The sequence below is a fragment of the Prorops nasuta genome, unplaced genomic scaffold, assembly GCF_024137725.1.
Source record: "Prorops nasuta isolate Cenicafe-Biocafe unplaced genomic scaffold, Cenicafe_Pnas_1.2 PNAS00004, whole genome shotgun sequence".
Classification (NCBI taxonomy): domain Eukaryota; kingdom Metazoa; phylum Arthropoda; class Insecta; order Hymenoptera; family Bethylidae; genus Prorops; species Prorops nasuta.
Genome location: NW_027116801.1, coordinates 1,969,456 through 1,989,159, shown reverse-complemented (window position 1 = coordinate 1,989,159; position 19,704 = coordinate 1,969,456). Strand labels below are relative to the sequence as shown.

Sequence of the window (19,704 nt, the reverse complement as noted above, 5' to 3'; positions counted from 1 at the left end):
CGAATGTCAAGTCTTCTCTTCCTCTTTCTTCCTTGTCAAAGGCAGAGCCAGCTACAAAGAAGACCAACCAATTTCCAAAATTTCCATTCCCGATGTACGAGATGCACGGTGATGAAAACAAAACGTCACCCTGCATTCACTAACCGCTTTAGAGGGACGCGCACTCTCCCGAAAAAACCCAACACGCGCCTCTCCTCACGAATTAACCACAATCATCGTTAGTCTTTCCTTCTCTAACCACCAGCTAGCGTAAAATGCTACAGACTTTTTGCTGTGCTTCGCTGGCTGGATGGGAAAGTGCGGATGGATAGTGGGTTTTGACAGTCATCCGCAAACGGCCAATGCAGCCAACATTGCAATCGCTTCATCCATTTCCAACTTCTCCCACCCCTTTTCTGTTATGTCACCTTAAAGAATCGCCGCGAAGCCACTAACCTACGAATAACACACTTTTTTCGTTCGAATAACTCAGCAAATCTATTTGTATTATTCGAAATACGGTTTCCTTATTTCCATTGATTTATCTCCGTGCATACTGTATCAATTTGTTAGGTTAGACTAGACCGGTCCTATATCAGTATCAGCTATCCCCTTCCGGCATTTGAGATTCTTTCCTCTCCGCCAAGACGCTCTCGGGAGATTGCCCTTGACACCTCTTTCTGTTCCAAAGTTTTCTCTCAATCGCCTGTGAAGATTTTCAAAAATCTGTAAAATTTTTCCAAATTGTATTACTATATTTATATCATAAATTGCAGATTATTGATAGTTTACCAGTAATAACACCTTTCATTGTAACGAGATCTACACGAGAAAAATTATTATATACCTCTACCACACTACTTTTCAAACTGCAGGATTTGTTCTCGCAGTGCGCACGGGAAGACTAAATTTTTTATTTATAAATATCTCGGGATAAGTGCCAAGCTCTGAGAACTTACCCTAGACATCTATCCTTGACATTTGATTAAATAAGATTAGCATTGTTAGCATTGAATTACTCCTATGATCTGTCCATTACCGAAAAAGATCCTTTTAATGATGATGTAGCAATCAACTGTTCGAATTTTAAATTCTGCTCATTTCCGATATCGTCTGCTGTTCGATTTATGACGTCATTCATTTATCAGCTGGTCTGTCTGAAAATCCCAAACTATTTGCCCATATACACTTTTCCTTCAACAAAATATTTTTGTATAAATATTTTGTACCCCTTGAGCTTTTAACTACTCGCGGATTAATAATTGAAACAATGGCTGATAGTATCACTATATTGTATGGCAGTGAGACTGGTACTGCTCAGGACATTGCTGAAGAAATATGGAAAAGTGCCAAAAGGTATTTGTCTAACGGGTTATTTAAACTTATCTGCCTATTTAAAAAATTCTTTTTATTTACAGCAAGGAATTAAGATGCACAGTATCGGCTATGGATGAATATAATATTCAACATTTACAAATGGAAAGGATAATGATTTTTGTTGTTGCTACTACTGGACAGGGAGAACCTCCTGCAAATATGAAACAATTGTGGAGATTTTTATTGCGCAAAACTTTACCTGCTGATTTATTAATGAATTTAAGATTTGGTGTGCTAGGACTTGGCGATAGTTCTTATCAAAAGTATAACTTTGCTGCCAAGAAACTGAATAAAAGACTATTGCAATTAGGTGGAACCGAACTATTACCTATTGGTTTAGCAGATGATCAGCATGAATTAGGCATAGAAGCCGTTGTGCCTTCTTGGACAGAAGAATTATGGAAGAATATTTGCAATGTTCTAAAGATTTCTTCATTAAATAGAAACAATTTCAAGATCATTGAAAGGTATAATGTAAACATAGTAAATAGAAATTCTAAAGACTTATCAATTTATGAAACTTCTACTGGTGATATTTATATGAAAGAGTTATCTTTATTGAGTAAAAAAAAGGTAGGAACTGTGATTGAAAATACAAGAACTACTGCATTAAATCATTTTCAAGATGTGAGATTAATTAAAATAGAATACAATAATATACAGTATAAACCAGGAGATGTATTGTATGTTCGGCCAAAAAATTCAATTAAGCAAGTAGATAAGTTTTTTAAAATATTGAATAATAACAATGTTCACTTATATCCAGACATGTTAGTACAGGTAACAGAAAATGAAATAAAAGTTCCATACGTGTTACAACAAAATCTGACTTTGTGGCAGCTGGTAGAGCAATATTGGGATTTAAATTTTAAACCAAGAAAGTCGACAATGAAAATTTTATCTCAAATAAGTGAGAACCCTTTAGAAAGAGAGAAATTGCATGAGTTTACTATGGTAGAAGGCCAAGATGAACTGTACAGTTACATAAATAGGCCCAGAAGAAACATTTTAGAAGTTTTATCAGATTTTCCACACACTACTAGCAAATTAAATATCAGGCTACTCTTTGAAATTATGTCCCCTATAAAACCACGTGCTTTCAGTATTGCATCAAGCTGTAAAGATACAAAAAATGAAATCCATATTTTGGTAGCAGTAGTCAAATATCATACCAAACTTGTAGAGCCAAGATTTGGACTATGCTCCAACTGGTTGGCTGCACTCAAATTTAAAGACAAAATCATTTTCTGGATAGAAAAGGGCACTTTCAAATTTGCAGAGGAAAAACCGATGATTCTTATAGGACCAGGCACAGGTGTTGCACCATTTAGGTCTCTTTTATTGGAAAAAGCAGCTTTAAATGAAGATCTAAGTAATTGCGTTTTATTCTTTGGATGTAGAAATAAAGACAAAGATTACCATTGTAAGAAGGATTTTGACAAATTATCCAACTTACACAATTTGAAAGTATTTTGTGCATTTTCAAGAGATCAGGATTACAAGATGTAAATGTTATTACTAAAAGATACTATTTAATTTTAAACACTGTGATGTCATTAAGTATTTATATTTTTATTTCTTTTATAGATATGTGCAGCATGTTATTCATGAACAAAAAGACTTATTTTGGTCATTATTAAACAATGAAGCACGTATTTATTTGGCAGGAAATTCAAAAAATATGCCAGAGAATGTGCAGGAAGAACTCATAAATATAATTAAAGAATGTGGTGATACAACAATGGAAGAAGCCACAAATTATATTAAAATTCTCCAGAAAAATAATTTGTATCAAATAGAAACTTGGAATTAAGTTGCTAATCATAATTTATTGACACATAGCGAAGAAAACAATATGCAGCCAATTATTACTAATTGTGCTTATGTAACACAGAATTATACAAAATTTCTATATATAAATTTTAAATAAACAGATGTTATACTTATTTGAAGAGGTATATTTCATTCAAAAATATATTATTTTTATTATTCAATTTTAATTTTAACTTTTTTGTTGTAACTTATTATACGAAGTAAGTATAACAGGCCTTCACTTTTTTCATATGTAAGCCAATATAAATTAAGATTTTTGAAAAGCTTAAGCTCTATATTTTAAAATGATATATAAAGATTCTTTCACGAGTGACGATGGAAAATCTTAATCATTCCATAAAAAATAAACATAAATTCCTATATTTTCATAATCTTCATAAACAGTTATTTAAACAATACAAATAGTACTGTATCTGATACTGTCATATCGGTGTTCACTTAGAATATGAAATTTATGAAGATTCGTGAACGGTCGTATATCACCGTCAGTGATCGTACAGCGTGGAGCAGCGCAGGGTTAATAAAAGAGCTCTGCTTCGTCTCAACTTAACCTAGAAAAATAAAGTACAAAAATGGTGTGGCGTACGCGTACCGTGTGTCTCAGTAAAATTACATTTAAAAATTATTAATTCAAAAGAGATTTTAAAAAGGTTTAAGCATCAGAAAAACTTATCAATTTTATTAATAAATTATACGTTGTATATAATAACAATATAAAGAAGAGATTACAAATGATTTAACAATAAAATATCAGTCTCTTAAATATCGGAATATTTTTTAAAGCATTGAGATTATATTGCAATATGCTAAGAGATCTGTAAAAAATAATTTCGTTTCACTTACATTTAACAATCAAACGAAAAATGGCGGGCAGTTATACTAGAAAAGAATTTGGAGCTGTTCCTGAGGAACATAATCTCTTAAGAGATAGTAATGGAGCACGAATTGTCCCTTCAAAAGGTAAAGTCTTCTTTTTTAATGTTATCTCTTTAGCTGTTTAACAAATATTTGTGATTTTTAATATATATATATATATATTTCAATAAATATTTGCACTCTTAATTTAATGCATGATATAGGGTATGCTTATCCCTGGAATATATATTTCTCCCATTTTTATTGTCTCCAAAAAAGCAAGAAATAAGCTTATAGTGCATTCCTTTGGTATAGAATTTAACACCTCTTGCAAAATATTTTATTCAAGAAGTAATTTTGTATTACTATTGTGATTTTTTTAATATTGTAGATAAATGTGTATTATATATGTTTAATAATTATATTAAGTTTGGTATATAAATCCAGATACATATCATACTGTAATTTAAGAGAAATTCTTTCTGAAGCCTTTTATTATCTGTGATTATAGGGGTCAAATTTCTTTAAGATATCTAAATTTGTGCCCAAGGTACTTACATGCTTACACAGGCTTACAAAGTTCATTTCATTCTTATTAAATGATAAGATAATCTTCAATTCTTTTTTTTGCATTTCATATCTTTTATTTAATTTTTTACATTGCTTGTTTACTCTGAATCACATTACTATTAATTACAAAAAGGACAAATAAACAGTTTATAAATAAAAGTTGTCATGATTTATTTATTTATGGTTTTTGTAGGTCCTTTTAGGGTATCTTAAAACACTTTTAAATGTCTTATGGTAGTAACTAATTCTTCATGATTGCTAATACTACTGTTAATCTGCTAAGTTTCCCATATAAAGATTCATCAATTGAGCACAAAGTCCTATCTAAATTAACAAATTGATCTGAATTAGTACCACTAGCTTGCTCATGTGACTTAAATTAATATACAGTATCTTTTCAAGCATGTTTTTTTAGGTGAAAATACTTTATTCTCATTATATTTTAAGTTACAGAGCCTGTACGCTTATCACCTGGGTGGGAGGGAACAGGTAGATCAAATGATGAATTAAATTTTAAAGGAGTTACAATGGATCGAGCTGACCTTGAAATAAATCCTCCTAAAGATAGGTAAATTAATTTATTAGTTTACATATTCTAATCTTTTATACTTTATTTATTAAAAATGCTCTGATAATATAAAGATTAATGAGAGAAAATTGTTCCAGACTGAGATTAGTGTTTCTTATTATGCTACTTCATGGAATTGGTGCCTTGATGCCATGGAACATGTTTATAACAGCCAAGAATGTAAGAATCTCTTTGCATAGACTTATATCAGTAAATGTTAATTCCATAGTATGTTAGCAGAAGGATGCTCTTTATTATATATATTTAGTAATTCAGCTTTTATTTGATTTTTCAGTATTTTGTTGACTACAAATTATCTAATGAATATACAGGAATTGACACAAATTATGCAACAAATTTTCTTGCATATTTAGGATTTGCAGCTCAAATACCAAATTTATTATTTAATTGGGTTAACATTTTTGTGCAATTAGGGTACATATATTTTCATATTTTAATATTTGTAATTCATTGTTTCTGGTAATAATATGATATATAACTTTATAGGGGAAATTTAACGACACGTATAGCATGGGGCCTCTTCATTCAGGTATTGGTATTTGTTTTTACTGTAATTTTGGCAATGACTGACAGCTCTCAATGGCCTGGGGCATTCTTTTGGATTACCATGATATCTGTTGTTATTTTAAACAGTGAGTATAATTACTGGAAAGCTACCTATATTTTGCAATTTGTTTAAAAAAAAAATACTTATAAGAAAAAAAACTACCTAATTAATGAACTTAATACTTTTTAGCTGCCAATGGTATTTATCAAAATTCTGTATTTGGTATGGCTGCAAAATTGCCTGCTAAATACCCGGGAGCGGTAATCCTGGGTGCGGTAAATATAAAATTTTATTATTATCTGATAACATCGCGTTATACACCATATGTATTACTAAATAACAGGTTTTTTCTTTTAGAATATCAGTGGAACATTGACAGCAATAATCAATTTTCTTGCACAAATTATGGCACCAAATATAAGAACTGCTGCAATTTATTATTTTATAACAGCTTTATTCATATTACTAGCTTGTTTTGATACATATTTTGCACTCCCAATAAACGTAAGGTTTATTTTCGTTATTTTATTTAAGATGAAACAATATTTAGGGACAAATCTTCATGTAAGATTATCGTTTTCAGAGATTCTATCGTTATCATGAATTATTACACGAGAAAGAAATGAATAAAAAACAGCTGGAGAATAAATCAAGATCAAAAAGCTATACACCGCCATATTGGAGAATATTTAAACAGTGCTATGTCCAATGTTTTAATACATTCTTCATATTTTTCATTACTCTCTCTTTATTTCCTTCCGTACAATCGGATATTCAGCGTTCGGACGAAAATTTTATCGTTTCCACCGACTATTATGCTAGCGTAATGTGCTTCTTGACCTTTAACGTTACAGCTATGATTGGTAGCTCTATTGCATCGTTGATACAATGGGTGAGTTCATATAGCAATTAAAATAATATAATGAGGCAAAAAAATTTAATTGAATATTCATTTTTATAGCCAAGCAAGAAATATCTAATAATCCCGGTGGTTTTGCGAATATTATTTATCCCATTATTTTTGTACTGTAATTATCATCCTGCTAAAACAGAGAGAATACTTCCAGTATTGATAAATAATGATTGGGCATACTTTTTCATTGCTGTTTTGATGGGTCTGACAAGTGGTTATTTCTCTTCATTATCCATGATGTATTGTCCAGGGTAAGTGACACAAATGAAATTTATATTTGTATTTTTACATATGATACTATAAATAGAAATTTATTATCACAACACCCCAATTTTAGAACTGTGGAACCTCAACATGCTGCAACAGCTGGTATGTTTGCAGCAGCTAGCTTAATTACTGGAATCTTCTTTGGACTTTTATTCTCAATGGTAATGCCAATAACAGTCGCTAACATATCATTTGCCATATACTAAGTACTGCATTTATTTATTAATATTTGAAGAAATTAAGTTTTCCTGAACATTAGGTCACTTTATAAAAAAAAACAAATTAACTTAGTGTTTGCATAATTGACAAAATGATTATATTAGAGTAATTAAAAAAGAAAATACGATAATGCATAATTGTTTAATTATTCCGTTAGTTTCATATGCAAGCGTTGTTAAGGTTGTTTCCATGCGTTTATTTGGTAAAAAAAGATGATGATTCTTTAAAAAAAATTTAAATAAACTGAAAGTTTTTTAATAGTTTTTATGTAGCGGTAAAAACTTAACGAATAGAAAAAATTAAAATGCCTTAAAAAATCTGTACACAAAAAAGAGAATAATTTAACGTAGAAAGGATCTACAAAAGCAAAAATTAATTCTTGAGCATAATAGTTCACAATTGCTATTTTTCTTCAGTTTTGAAGAATGTGTGGACCAAGCAGTTTTTTTAAAGCAGATTAATTATTACCAACAATGCTATTCGTAATTTAGCTAAACTTGTTATATAAGCGCATAGCGGAAAAAAACAGTTTTATTGAATGCTTTATATCACATTTTATTACAAGCAAATTTATAGCAAGAACAAATATCATTCTCTTTATTATTGATACAAGTAACAAAAATAGAATAATAAAATTTTTATATAGTTAAACTTTAATTTGAATAATACAGATAAACATTTAGAATTATAGCAATCTTTTTACTTTTACAATAATTTTAGTAGAATTAAAAATTAAAATGGAAAATCCGTATGTCCGCGATAAGTCTGTTTTCGCCTGAATAACTGTTGTAGGTCTCAGTAGACTTATAATATTTCTACATACACGTTAATATATTTTATAAGGTTGTACTCAATTTTTATACACTGTAATCATTTTTACCTTTATACTGTTACTTTTTACTATTAATCCATTCTGCTTTTTCCATTATACAATTACATCGCGTTTGTAAACTAATGTTAAATAATGGAATATTACATAAGATAAAATTTAATATCTTTATATAAAAGCATTCGCGATATAATATTTACGTTTCACATTTCTAATGATTAAAAGCTGACTAGTGAATACATAGTTATGCTATATGCAATCACAAATATAGTAAGAGAAATTTATATATTTCTCACCAGCAGTCCAATATTCTTAAATGATAAAAAATTGGTCTTTATATAGAGCGCTTTATTAATTTTTAATACTAATAAGAATATTTTGTATCACGTATTCTAAATCATGTATATTAAATATTCGAAATAATCCACAACTGAAAGGAATGAAGCTTTAATATTACGATGTAGAGCAATAACTCATTGAGCTAATTATGGTTATAAAATTATTTAGATAAAAATCACTAAATACTATGAAATTTCAGGGTATTGCGAAAATGTAGATTTAACGACAATAAGAATATTATCAGTAACTAAAATTTGTTAATGTAAATAACAACTTTTTTTGAAAAATCTCATCAAGAAAAACGTCAAGGAAAGAGTCACATTGGAATTTGTAAAAAAATTTTGCACAATTGATTTTTAATTATTCAATCTACTATATTAGCTATCTTGTTCTCTGTAAGATTATGCAGAAGCAATACAATTAAACCTTGCACTTTAAATGATGCTGATAATTTTTATTACATATATACAAACCAATGCAACGTCACGTTATCATTCTTAGATATGTACAATGCCACATATGATCATAAAAAATAACTTGAGCGATTACTTTTACTGTTTAAAAAATTAATAATCATTTTCGACTTATAAAAATAGTTTCTTTATACTTATAATTTCATTTTATTTAGAAACTCACATTTTTTATCATTTATCATTTAATAATAGAATTTTTAGTTTTAAAGTTCTCAATGAATTTAACTCAGACTGATTGTATTATGTAGGTTTTATGTAATTATCTTATTGCTTTTCTCATTCGTATCATACCTTCACAATTATAGTACTAATAAGAATGGTTAAACTTTTTCATATGATGCAGTATTGTATTATCTCAGCACTATTGTCCAAGTTACAACTCTAACTCATAAGCTATAACATTTCTTATTATTAGCTAATAACAAATTTTTACACTGCATGAAAAGAAAATGAAGAGCATATTATATTTCAGTAATGAAAATAACTGTTTCAATTAACTGTTTAACGCATTGTTTTATCACGTGTTCGTACTTTTAAGTCATCTTAGGGCCATCATTCTCTACAAAACAAAACGTTAATAGCAATATTAATTTTTTTCTTCAATTTGTTGAAATATAAATCTGGCTTCCTAAAAGGACAATCTTTCGTATAAAATAAAATAGACAATAAACAATAGACGCTATTAAGTTATTTGAAATATCAGATAAAAATTAAATTTAAATTTGATATATATATAAAAAACTATTTTTATATTAAATTCAATCATTTCCGATTTGACTTCATGCATTATAGAGTAATTAATACGTTTCAGCCAATGCTTCTGCTAGTTATTAATTAAAAATGTGTGTGTTACAGAATTAGATAATAAAACAAATATTTCGTAGATTTAAAAATTTTTAAATATTATGCATCATTGTTGGAATGATTGAATGCTCATTAACAAGTACATTTTTCTAATTATAGGATTGAACAATGTTTTCTATAATTTACATAGTTAAATCATATCAGTATATTTTATAAATTCACAATATAGAAAAGCAATTTGAAATATTATAAGTTTTTATCAATATTATAGCTCTTATGGCAAAGGAAATTGCTTCGATCGAACATCAGAAATCTCTTAATTATTCTTATATCCAGTTTTTAGAAAAATGTACTGCATAAGTAGTTTTTAAAGAACTTTAAGAAATATATAAACATTATGTTAAGATTTATAAAATGACATAGTAAAGTAAGTACTATACAATTGTTTAAAAACTCCCAAATTATTGTAGAATGTTAAATAAATGAATAAGAACAGAAGGTTAAATTTTGCTCCCAGCCATAAAAACAAACTATTTTAGTTTAATATTTTTTATTTTTTTTTGTATTAAAGCAAAAAAAATATATATATATACTAAACAATATATTTTACCTATGCAAATGCAGTTTTCATTGTGAAATATAATATACATTTTAATAGAAGCTGCTGCTTATCATTATATTTTATATATTTTTAAGATGTAAAGCTTAATTTTTAGATTTCCTTAAAAATAGATCTTTTTTTTTAATATATTTATATAATATTAAATAATACAAGTCGGAATATAAAGCAGCAGATAAGTAGGATAGATACAATATTTACTAGCAGTTTTACATAACATATACTTTTTCAATTTTTTTATATGGAAACACTTCTTTGGTTTTTGGGCAAATTACGGACCCGTTATTCTCTAATGCCATTTTTTCCAAAGCCTGTAAACAAAACATTACATGATTGCAGTTGAGATCTTAAAAAGTAATAGTATTTATTTTAAAAAATCTTGTATATATTTACTTGTTCACCATAGACATATCCATTTGGCATCATCATAGGTTGATTGTACTCATTCAGTGGTGTACCACTAATGCTGCAGACAAGCCTTGACTGAGAACAATGAGCAAATGGCAATGGAGCAGCTAATTCATTAAGTGTTTCATTACAGACTGGGCAACTAGGATTCCTGCCTTCCTTATTTGCACTATAACACTGAGGTGTTTTTAATGCTGATAAACCAGCTTGTAATGCTACTGTAAATACACTTTGACTAGCTAATTGGAAAAGCCTGTAATTCTCATGTCTGAACTGTTCTATCAATCTATCCCACCTAAAAAAAATTAATATTGTATTATATCTTTACTCGATTCAATTTTAATTGATGATTAAAAAGACAAACTTTTCTTACCTCTTCTCATCCAACAAATCCTTGTATGGACTGAGATGAGCATTTGCTGGAAATGCTAACTGGCCCATGCAGCACTGAATTTCTTGTAACTGATATTCATCATAATTTGCAAAACATTTACGGGCATGCTTTACAGCATCTAGTCTTCTGTCAGCTCGAACTAACTCTATAAATTCTTGTACACGTAAGTTAAACTCCATGGTACTACCCAACTTGCGTAACTTAGAACGATTATCATGGCACCAACTAACGCATCTTGCAGTTTCATGATTTGCTAAAGATTTTTCCACTTCTCTGGATACCATAAAGACATCTAAATGTAAAAAAAAATATTATAAGGAGCTGAAAGATCACGTCTCTATTTTATTTATAATTCAAGATAAAAATACCTATGTTTGTTAAATCTCTAAGTTCACTACTGTCAGCTAATTTTGTAGCTGTTTTGTAATAACCCTTTCTTAAAAAGTATTCTACTAGCATTCTATCCAGCCTTTGTCTTCTCCATTGATTTACTGCACTTGGAGCAGTATTGCCATGTTCCTTCAAATGATCTAGTCTTCTTTTACATACCATTCCTGCTTGAATCTCTTCAGCGAAAGATTCTTCTGCCTTTCTCTTCAAAACTTGTAACCTTGCGACTACACCACCTAAAAGTCGTGTTATATCTCCAGTTCTGAGAGGGGATCCATCTGTTTTCAAGTTTTTCTCATTCTCATTGCTTGAAGCAGAGGAATTTGCACTTGCTGCACTTGTATCTGCATCACTTAGTGATTTTATTGAATCAGCAGTCGTGCCTTCTTTTAAACCTTTTTCCAATTCACTTGCCACTGCCTGAACATATGAGACTTCTCTGTCTAATGTTTTTTGGACATAACGAAATTTTTTGTTCAATAATTCATATGGCACCTAAAGATGAAAATGAAATATAATTTAATTGATGATTGTGAAATTTTCATATTACGTATAATTTCAATAAGCTGTTGTATGAAAACGTAACAAAGGACAATTCTATATACGTGACAAATTTTAAAAAGTAAGACGAGAAGCTTCCTATTTACCTTTAACGTCGGATATTCAAGGCTTTTAACGTCTGACATATTGGTTATCTTGGTGTATTAAAAGCCTGGGATAAAGTGTAGGCTGACGCTGACAAAAGGCAAGCAAAAGATGACCAATAATATAACATCGACACATATATACGTCGTTGCAATCACAGGCAACACTTTTACAGATGTTCAGTTTGTTTATATGATGGCCAGCAGCGCGCGTGTAGCACTAGCACATACCTTAGTGCACTGATGTCAAAATAGGTGGCTCTAAGTCCCAATGGCGGAAAAATAAGGTTTATTTAAATAAAACACAATGCACTTATATTCTACCGTATAAATTTGATTAGAAAAATGAAAAAACTATAGTGTTTTAATCAATTGGTAAATCAAAATTATGCTACACACAACACGGGATAAAAAAAAACAATTAAAGTTAAAAAAAAGATATAGAATACGGATGAATCGAATAAAGAATGAGAGGGAGAATAATTTCGGCGATAAACGAGAAGATAAATTTGATAAATCATCCCTTAATTAGGATAAGATTCCCCCTTCCCCTCGGATAAGAAGAAAAGTAGAGAAGAGCAGAGAGAAACGGAAGGAAAGAAGCAGTTGTGTGAAGTTAATGTTCGGGCGCGCGAGACAAGATCGGGTATCGTCGGACAATCTCGGTTGATTTCGGGTGGTGACGGAGAAGATCGGTGGCGCGCGCGAGTCGCTCGGCAGTATACCGGGGGCCGCCATTTTCCTCCAGTGAGGGAGACAGTCGCGAGCGTAGTTCCGCGCATCGTCGACCACTTTTTTCGGCGAATCGAGGAATTTTCACGATCAACTGGGGCGTCGGACGGGCGCGCGTAACCCCAGTGCTCGTACCCGATCGGGCTAAAATCCACGGACGATCGAAAATCAACCGTGAACATTGTTAAGCTCGCGCCAATCTCCGTGTGAGAGAGAGCCGAGTCGCCGCTACCGCCGCACGGATATCCTCGAAAGAGGCAACATCAAGACAGAGAGGGAGATAGAGTAAGAACGTCGTGTAAAAAAGAGAAAGAAAGAGAGAGGGAGAAAGAGAGAAAAGAGTGATAAGTGAAGAGAACAGTGTTTTAAAGGCAGGAGTATCACGGAATATAGGAGCCAAGAAATACAGGGTGGATCGTTTCCGACAGGTTAGTGCGTGCTCCCACCATGCCTTTCGTTTTTCCTACGAGAAGATCCGTGGCTAGTGAACGCCGTGTGCGTCGCTCGCGAGGAGCCTCCGTGTGAGAGACAGTATATACTATACAACATCCACGCACGCATGCACCGTGCACTAACGCACGCGTCACAGAAAATTCCGCGGGATTTTTATCCTTGCTATGATCTTGCTGCCTGCTTGTCCAATTTATTTTCTTACTTTTATCTTGTATATTCGTACCTCTCTATTGGAGTGTATGTGTATGTATGTGTACGTGCATATCCATTTGGGTGCGTGTAGTGCATTGCGTTTGGTGTGCACACGCATGCAGCTGTTTGTACGAATGCGCACGACGTATACACGTGTGTGTGTGTGTGTGTGTGAAGGGTGGTGGGGATTGGCGTGATATGGCGGGAGACGCCGCTGCCGCCGATCGCCACCACCACCATCGCCAATCTTACAACTAAAACCACGCGCCTTTCTTTTACATAGACGCTACCCTTTTACCCGATTTCTGTCTATTTACCCTTCTCAATTTCAATTATAAATGTCCACTTTATTCCTGACATCATCCCTCCCGATCTAGCAACTACTATTTCTCCACAACCGTCAGTTTTCCTACAAAATTGCATCCTTCCCGAGAAAGCTTTTCTCCCGGAAAATCCAACTCATCGCTCGACCCTCGATAAAGTTTAACTTTCATGGGAAAGTATACTGCGCAAACATTGAAATATATAGTCAAATTGTACCGTTGTGCGAAGATGTATACGTGTGAAATGTAGTTGACTTTTTCGGTTACGGAATGATCGCCATTTCGGTCGAAACTCTTATAACTATAACCGGTTCAATATTTCAAAGACCCTCTCACTCCCTTTTGTCCTTTCCTCTTGATCCTCGTGCCTGTCTCCATCCCCCAAGCATCTTTCCTATACCATTTCTGTTCGACATGGAAATTGGATCAACCTGTTTTCCCAAAACTGCTGACCTACTGAGCTTCACAACAAAGCAAATTGCAAGTTTAACCGTATAATATTCATATTATCATAAGAGTGTGTAAGAGCGATGTGAAATTATTGCTAGATGGCAGCACTTTCCATTTAATTCTAACTATTTTTTGTTTTCTTTATTAACTAGAGATTGTTTGATCGAGTGTTGATTGAGATGTTTTTCGATAACGTTACACAGGCTTTATCAGTTTCTATGACTATTCCCCCCGATACATTGAAAATTTTATTTATTTATTTATCAATGGAAGAGAGTCAGAACGACGGACGAGCGTTTGGGCAGTGGTAGTGTGCAAGCTGTAAATCATTTATTGTGCCAAGTGTGCGTTTCGTACGGACGACCGCCATTTGGACGGACGCTTCTAGAATACCATTCATTTGTATCTCTCTCTCCCTCTCTGCTTCTCGCTCGCTCACTTTGTCAGCGTCCCCACCATTCTTCCCCCTCTACCGCTAGCCTCTTCTCCCCACCAAGTATCTCTCTCGCGCTGTTACTTATACATTTATCTCTTTGTCTATCTCGTGATATACAACTCTGCCGCGTAGCGCCGTTCTCCTTTTCACGGGCGTCGCTCTATCATGGGACATTCTTCTCCGCAATAACCACCGGAGCTTATTCATACAGCGCGCGCTCCGAGATAAACTTGAGTTTCATTAAAGCTAAAGCGCACATATAGCAAATTATCACTCGCTGAACTTGCGCGTAATGCTTTATTATACGCCTTTATCGTACAACAATGTTTATCGCGAATCGTTTAATTGCCTCTCCGTTATTTTATTACCATTTCTCTACCCGTAGCGTAAAGCGAATTAATCTTGTTCGAGCAAAGTCATTATCAAGCCTTTGTACGTGGCTGCTTCTCTGTGTATCGATAAATTAACATCGGTGCGTATGTCTTTTAAACACTGTCGCAATTCAATATCTTCGCTAATTCGACTTCAATTATCCCCCACCAACACTCTTCTCGATTAATCCAGCCAAGGAAGCCATTTGCCGTGTTTTCCATTTGGCCGTTGAAAAATTCGACTGGAGGATGTGCAAACGAGAGCCAGAAAAATACTTCCGAGTGTGCAGTTTAGTCGTCGATGTAAGCCGATTGGATTCGAATCGAAGCTTGCATAAGTATAGCGTGACACATTTATCAGCGATATGAATTGAACGAATATACCTTATACTGGTCGCGTGTAGAATGTGTAGATTTCGTATACGTGTACGTAGCTCGTCGTAGGTTTCCTTGCTGTATCGGTATTTAAACGAGCTCCCGTTCTGGCCTTACGTAATTTGCTGAACACAGAGCAACAGTACAGCCAGCTGCTTGTTCAACGATGTGCTGACCCGTATTCAGATCGCGCGCGCGCGCTCGACTCTACTTCTCTTTCTTTCTGTACGCTAGAAATCAACACAGGCGCGCTCGTGTGTGTGCGCGAGCTACCTGCTCATGCGTGTATCGCACGTGCCTGTCGAAGCTCGCAAACTTTTCCCCGAAAACAAAAAACCGTTACTCTTTATACAAACACGAAAGAAATTCAGTTGGCCAACGGATTAGCTTTTGCTCGAATGTAAACATACCTTTGTTTGTGGCAGTGGTATATACACGTATAAATGTGTGTATTTGTGTGTAGCGCTGCCTCGTCAAATCGCAAGCGATCTTGGAAGTTGATACTTACATCATACCTACCGGTGGGCATAACGAGGTCAGCCACGAGAATCACCAGACTCGCTTACTTAGGAGAAATTGTCGTTTATCGGTACTCGATGGTGTCGTGTGCGCTTTTGCCGCAATTCATTGGCACCTTCGTACTCTCTCCCTCTCTCTCTCTCTCTCTCTCTCTTTTAGCTCGGTCGAAGAAAAGAAAGTGTTGAGCGACAAGGACGAAGAGAGGAGAGTCACGCTGTTCGCTCGTCCGTCGCAAATCTCAGTCCAGATGGAGAAAAACATTGAAACACAAACTCGAGAAACGCTTTTGTCTCTTCGCCAATTTAATAACCTTTAAAATATTCGAGACGCGTTACTTTCTACAATTTATTCAATCCTTTAGAATTGCTTATTTGGACAATTACTCGAAAGGGGCATACGAGATGCTTGCACGCTTTACCTCTGCATACATATCGCTTGTTATATTTTGCAGATATCGCACGTTCCAACTGACGTGACAAATCTCTCGTCCCCGCTGGATGGAAGCATTGAATAAGTAAATGCTATCATAAATGTTTGTACGGAGCCGCGCATTTTCGTCCTGACACTTGAGAAATTTTCAAGCATTTCTACTCATTGTACAATGTAAAGGCTAAAATTAGCTCTCACGCGCGTTTCAACAAGTTTACATTCCACAAAGACCACTAACTACTTTTTAACTTGGTAAACTCCTCAACTTTTAATACTATGCCTCGAGTCTCGCAACTTTTTATATCCGTAAGATTATCAAACATTGGGAAGCTATATAGTTATTTTATTCTTTCCCCGTAGTTTTCGCTTCGAATTTTCTAGGACGGTCAAGCGCCAAAATTGTGGCCGGGTTTAATGTAGCGAGTACTACGAGAGCCGGTGTGCGTGTGTGTGTGTAATTCATTCCACGAAAGTTTTAACAAAGAACCCGTTGATTCTGGATCAGTCTCCGAAGAAAAACCGTTGCAAGCGGAGCAAAATGAAGTTTCTGCGTCTCCCCACTGTCCACTCCCCCCTTCCCCCTCTATATATACAGTATTCCACTCCCCCCTCCCGCCAGTCCTCTCCATCGTCTCCCGTTATTTTTCGCCGTGCAATTACAACGAGAGTTCGATTGGCAAAAAAAAAACGTGAAAAATGCCCCAGGGTACACGAGGCTCGTGGAACGAAACCGCGGCGTCGTTATTATCGATCTCCCAGCGTCGTCGTTACGCTCTCTTCGTCCATTCGGCGGGATCCCTACAAGTGCAGCCGGGGAAAGGGACGAGGCAAGCAAAGGACAGACGCAGTTATGACATCGATTCAACGCAGTTTTTTCTCTTTCGCAAAGCCTCTCGTTGCCCAATACTCGCGAATCGTCGCAACCTACTAATTACTTTATATCCCCCCCCCCCCCCCCTCCTCTCCTGGTTTGTATTCTCACGCGACAATTTCGCAAGACACTTTCGACAAGCCGTGCCATTTAGCGGACATTGCCAAGTGATTTTTCGAACTCGGCGAGAAAGAGAGGAACGGCGCGCAGGGTTATCGATAAAAATATAAATTTGAAAAGATGCTGCGCCAGCTTTGCGGAGGGACAGCGTCGTGCTCACTCTGCAAAAATTTCAATGTAACGGGCTAAGTGGCCTGTGGAAAGGTAGTCACCGGGGATAAGAATGTCGGGAGGTGGCGAAAAGCGGGGACTGACGGTAGTGGAGGAGGGGGAAACCGGCGCGCGGTGCGGGGAGTGGGGGAAGCAGCCAAAGAGGTCTTGCAAGTTGTAACAGGTGCCCCTCTCCCTCCCCCTCCACTTTGCGTACTTATACTCTTATCATATTTATTATCCCTCTTACATTTCCCCGTTGCTTAGTCTCTTTTATTATATAAGCTCTAGCAAACACTGACCTAACTCAACTATCACGCGCGCTATGTGTAACCCGTTACTAATTTACCTACTATCCTTTCAACGTTTTGCTTTCAACTCACGAATCTCTCCCGCTCCATTGGAGATTCCGGCTCCAACCTTTCCCTGGAATTCTTTCTTATCTTCTTCCACCCCCCCCCCCCCACCCCCGTTCCTTTGTTATACGAGTATTTTTTAACTTACTCGAAAGACCGTACTTTTCTTTTGCAACTAAGTTTAGGATCGCGGTCGAAGTAAGAAGAAGGGAAATAAAGAAAAAAGAAAGTATCTTGGAGTTTATCGATTAAACTCCGACGGCAAGTTGGGAATGAATTCTAAAGGTCGGCTTGTGTTTACCAAGATCCGTCCTTTTCATCGGACCACGTCGATGTAGCTGTGTGTTAGCCGTTGGCTGGATCCCTTTCCTGAAATCCAGTGGCGCGAACGCGACTGGTTATTGATTGTGAAAATGTATAATCGTAACTATTCAAAGGGAACGTGGGAGACAATCGATTTCTGATGTCCCTACTACCACTCAATCCACTCAAGATAGACAGATGCATGCTCGCATTCACCGCTGCTGTTGGGGCTTATCAAAACACGCACACCTTTCAACGTACGATTCGTTTTGTTCAAAACTTTTGTCATCGCCCCTGCCTTACAATACCACTTGCACACATATTATACTCCAAAGGTTAATGTCAAACGAGTAATAAAAACACTGTGACTCTATCGTCATCCTTTTCTTCTAAACACTTACCACATACTTTCCAAACAAAACATTGACTTTCTATGCACGGAACTTTTCAGCCTCGCTCTTCCTTACCCGACATCAATAATATCATTTGGAATAAAATTGGAATCGTCCGAACGCTTTTATTGGCTCGAATCACTCGTATACTTTGGGCAACTGTATACAAACTTGTAAATTTCATAAAAAATCTCTAAAAGAGTGTATATACAAAAGAGTTTTTTTTTAATAATCCTTGGAAAGCGTTGATTATTACGGTGTTCGTTTGCCAGCAAGCTGCTAACGCAATCATAAAATAATCAGTTCGTCCCATCAAGAATTTTTACGAGTAGATGGACGAGGCAAAGAGTAATTCTGCCGACGGCGAAAAGTTAGTAGTAACTAAAAAGGAGAGAAGAGGGGTAATTGAGAAAGAGTGTATTTTCGCGCATGTGTATATAGTATAAGAGAGAGAGAGAGAGAGAGAGAGAGAGAGAGAGAGAGAGAGAAAGCATAACTGACGTCTGCTCGCATTAATCTCACTCAATTTAATCTTCCGCGAGAAACTCGAAAGATTTCCAGTCGAGACGTTTCCGGTGTAATTCTCGATACAAACCGTTTCGACGTAGCAAGCATGGGTGTTGGCCCTTGATCTGGAAGCATCCCATCCCAGAGCGCGTCCCCACCCATCTTCAACCAGCGAGACCCAGACCCCACCATGATATACTATATCGCTCTGAAATCGAATCGACGTGGCACTCTCCGGGCATCTATGGCGACGAGTCCGATCACACACGGCTCGGACAGGTACGTCTCTCTATATATACAGGGTGTTTAGTTTAATTCCTCCCAAACTCTGAATTTTCAAACTCGTTTAACTCTATACAACCACGAAAGATAGCATTTTTTCATGTGAGTCTTTTGAATCTAAATAGAAAGGAGCTCCGAAAAGATCCATGCAAAAAATTCATATCTCCTGTAATCGGGCAGATAAGTGGATTTTTACTTGCAGAATCTGGAACGAATTGAAGTATACACCCAATATACAAGGTGTCTATTTCGATTTATCCTTGAACGTGGATGCAAAAATTCATTCGACTCTTCGTACCTCTGGAGAAAATATCAATTTTCCACGTTCCACCTTTTTGAATCGAAATTGTACGTAGCTTGAAAAGCTCCATGCAAAATATAACACACGGAGAAG

The 19,704-nt window shown here is 34.9% G+C and overlaps 3 protein-coding genes across 11 annotated transcripts in view; 2 read left to right on the top strand and 1 right to left on the bottom strand.

Moving 5' to 3' along the window:
* The first annotated feature begins 1,201 nt into the window (after positions 1-1,201).
* On the top strand, positions 1,202-10,059 carry LOC136772841 (NADPH-dependent diflavin oxidoreductase 1-like). Its single transcript, XM_066726010.1, has 12 exons — positions 1,202-1,335; positions 1,398-2,861; positions 2,944-3,024; positions 5,063-5,182; positions 5,281-5,362; positions 5,478-5,617; positions 5,690-5,835; positions 5,940-6,025; positions 6,108-6,254; positions 6,334-6,642; positions 6,712-6,914; positions 7,001-10,059. The coding sequence occupies exons 1-12, from the start codon at positions 1,250-1,252 to the stop codon at positions 7,134-7,136; spliced, it is 3,000 nt and encodes a 999-aa protein (XP_066582107.1). The 5' UTR covers positions 1,202-1,249; the 3' UTR covers positions 7,137-10,059.
* Positions 10,060-10,194: 135 nt separating this feature from the next.
* Positions 10,195-12,191, bottom strand: Kaz (Katazuke). Of its 2 annotated transcripts, XM_066726024.1 has the most exons (6): positions 12,053-12,108; positions 11,801-11,900; positions 11,384-11,683; positions 10,995-11,307; positions 10,607-10,916; positions 10,195-10,524 (listed from the first exon to the last, which is right to left on the bottom strand). In XM_066726024.1, exons 1-6 carry the CDS (start codon positions 12,089-12,091, stop codon positions 10,423-10,425), a joined length of 1,164 nt encoding a protein of 387 aa, XP_066582121.1. In that variant the 5' UTR covers positions 12,092-12,108; the 3' UTR covers positions 10,195-10,422. The 2 variants fall into 2 exon arrangements, with proteins under 2 accessions (XP_066582121.1, XP_066582120.1); XM_066726023.1 differs by having other exon boundaries at positions 11,384-11,900; positions 12,053-12,191.
* Positions 12,192-12,308: 117 nt separating this feature from the next.
* The window catches only part of CtBP (C-terminal binding protein), a 33,055-nt gene continuing 25,659 nt past the window's right edge, over positions 12,309-19,704 (top strand). For 5 of the 8 annotated variants that reach the window (XM_066726021.1, XM_066726019.1, XM_066726018.1 and 2 more), the window contains exon 1: positions 12,309-13,209. The gene's annotated coding sequence lies outside the window, so the exon portion shown is untranslated. Of the gene's footprint in view, positions 13,210-13,281; positions 13,303-19,206; positions 19,308-19,704 lie in introns of those variants that run through there. The other 3 variants (XM_066726015.1, XM_066726013.1, XM_066726016.1) reach the window with 3 other exon arrangements.

Excerpts from the sequence above, each read along its gene's own strand:
- Kaz (XM_066726023.1), bottom strand. The coding sequence starts at position 12,091 with ATGTCAGACGTTAAAAGCCTTGAATATCCGACGTTAAAG. Across the intron at positions 11,308-11,383 it reads TAGAGATTTAACAAACATAG|ATGTCTTTATGGTATCCAGA; the intron begins GTATTTTTATCT and ends TTTTACATTTAG. Across the intron at positions 10,917-10,994 it reads GATTTGTTGGATGAGAAGAG|GTGGGATAGATTGATAGAAC; the intron begins GTAAGAAAAGTT and ends AATTTTTTTTAG.
- LOC136772841 (XM_066726010.1), top strand. The coding sequence starts at position 1,250 with ATGGCTGATAGTATCACTATATTGTATGGCAGTGAGACTGGTACTGCT. Across the intron at positions 5,618-5,689 it reads AACATTTTTGTGCAATTAGG|GGGAAATTTAACGACACGTA; the intron begins GTACATATATTT and ends ATAACTTTATAG. Across the intron at positions 6,255-6,333 it reads ATTTTGCACTCCCAATAAAC|AGATTCTATCGTTATCATGA; the intron begins GTAAGGTTTATT and ends TATCGTTTTCAG.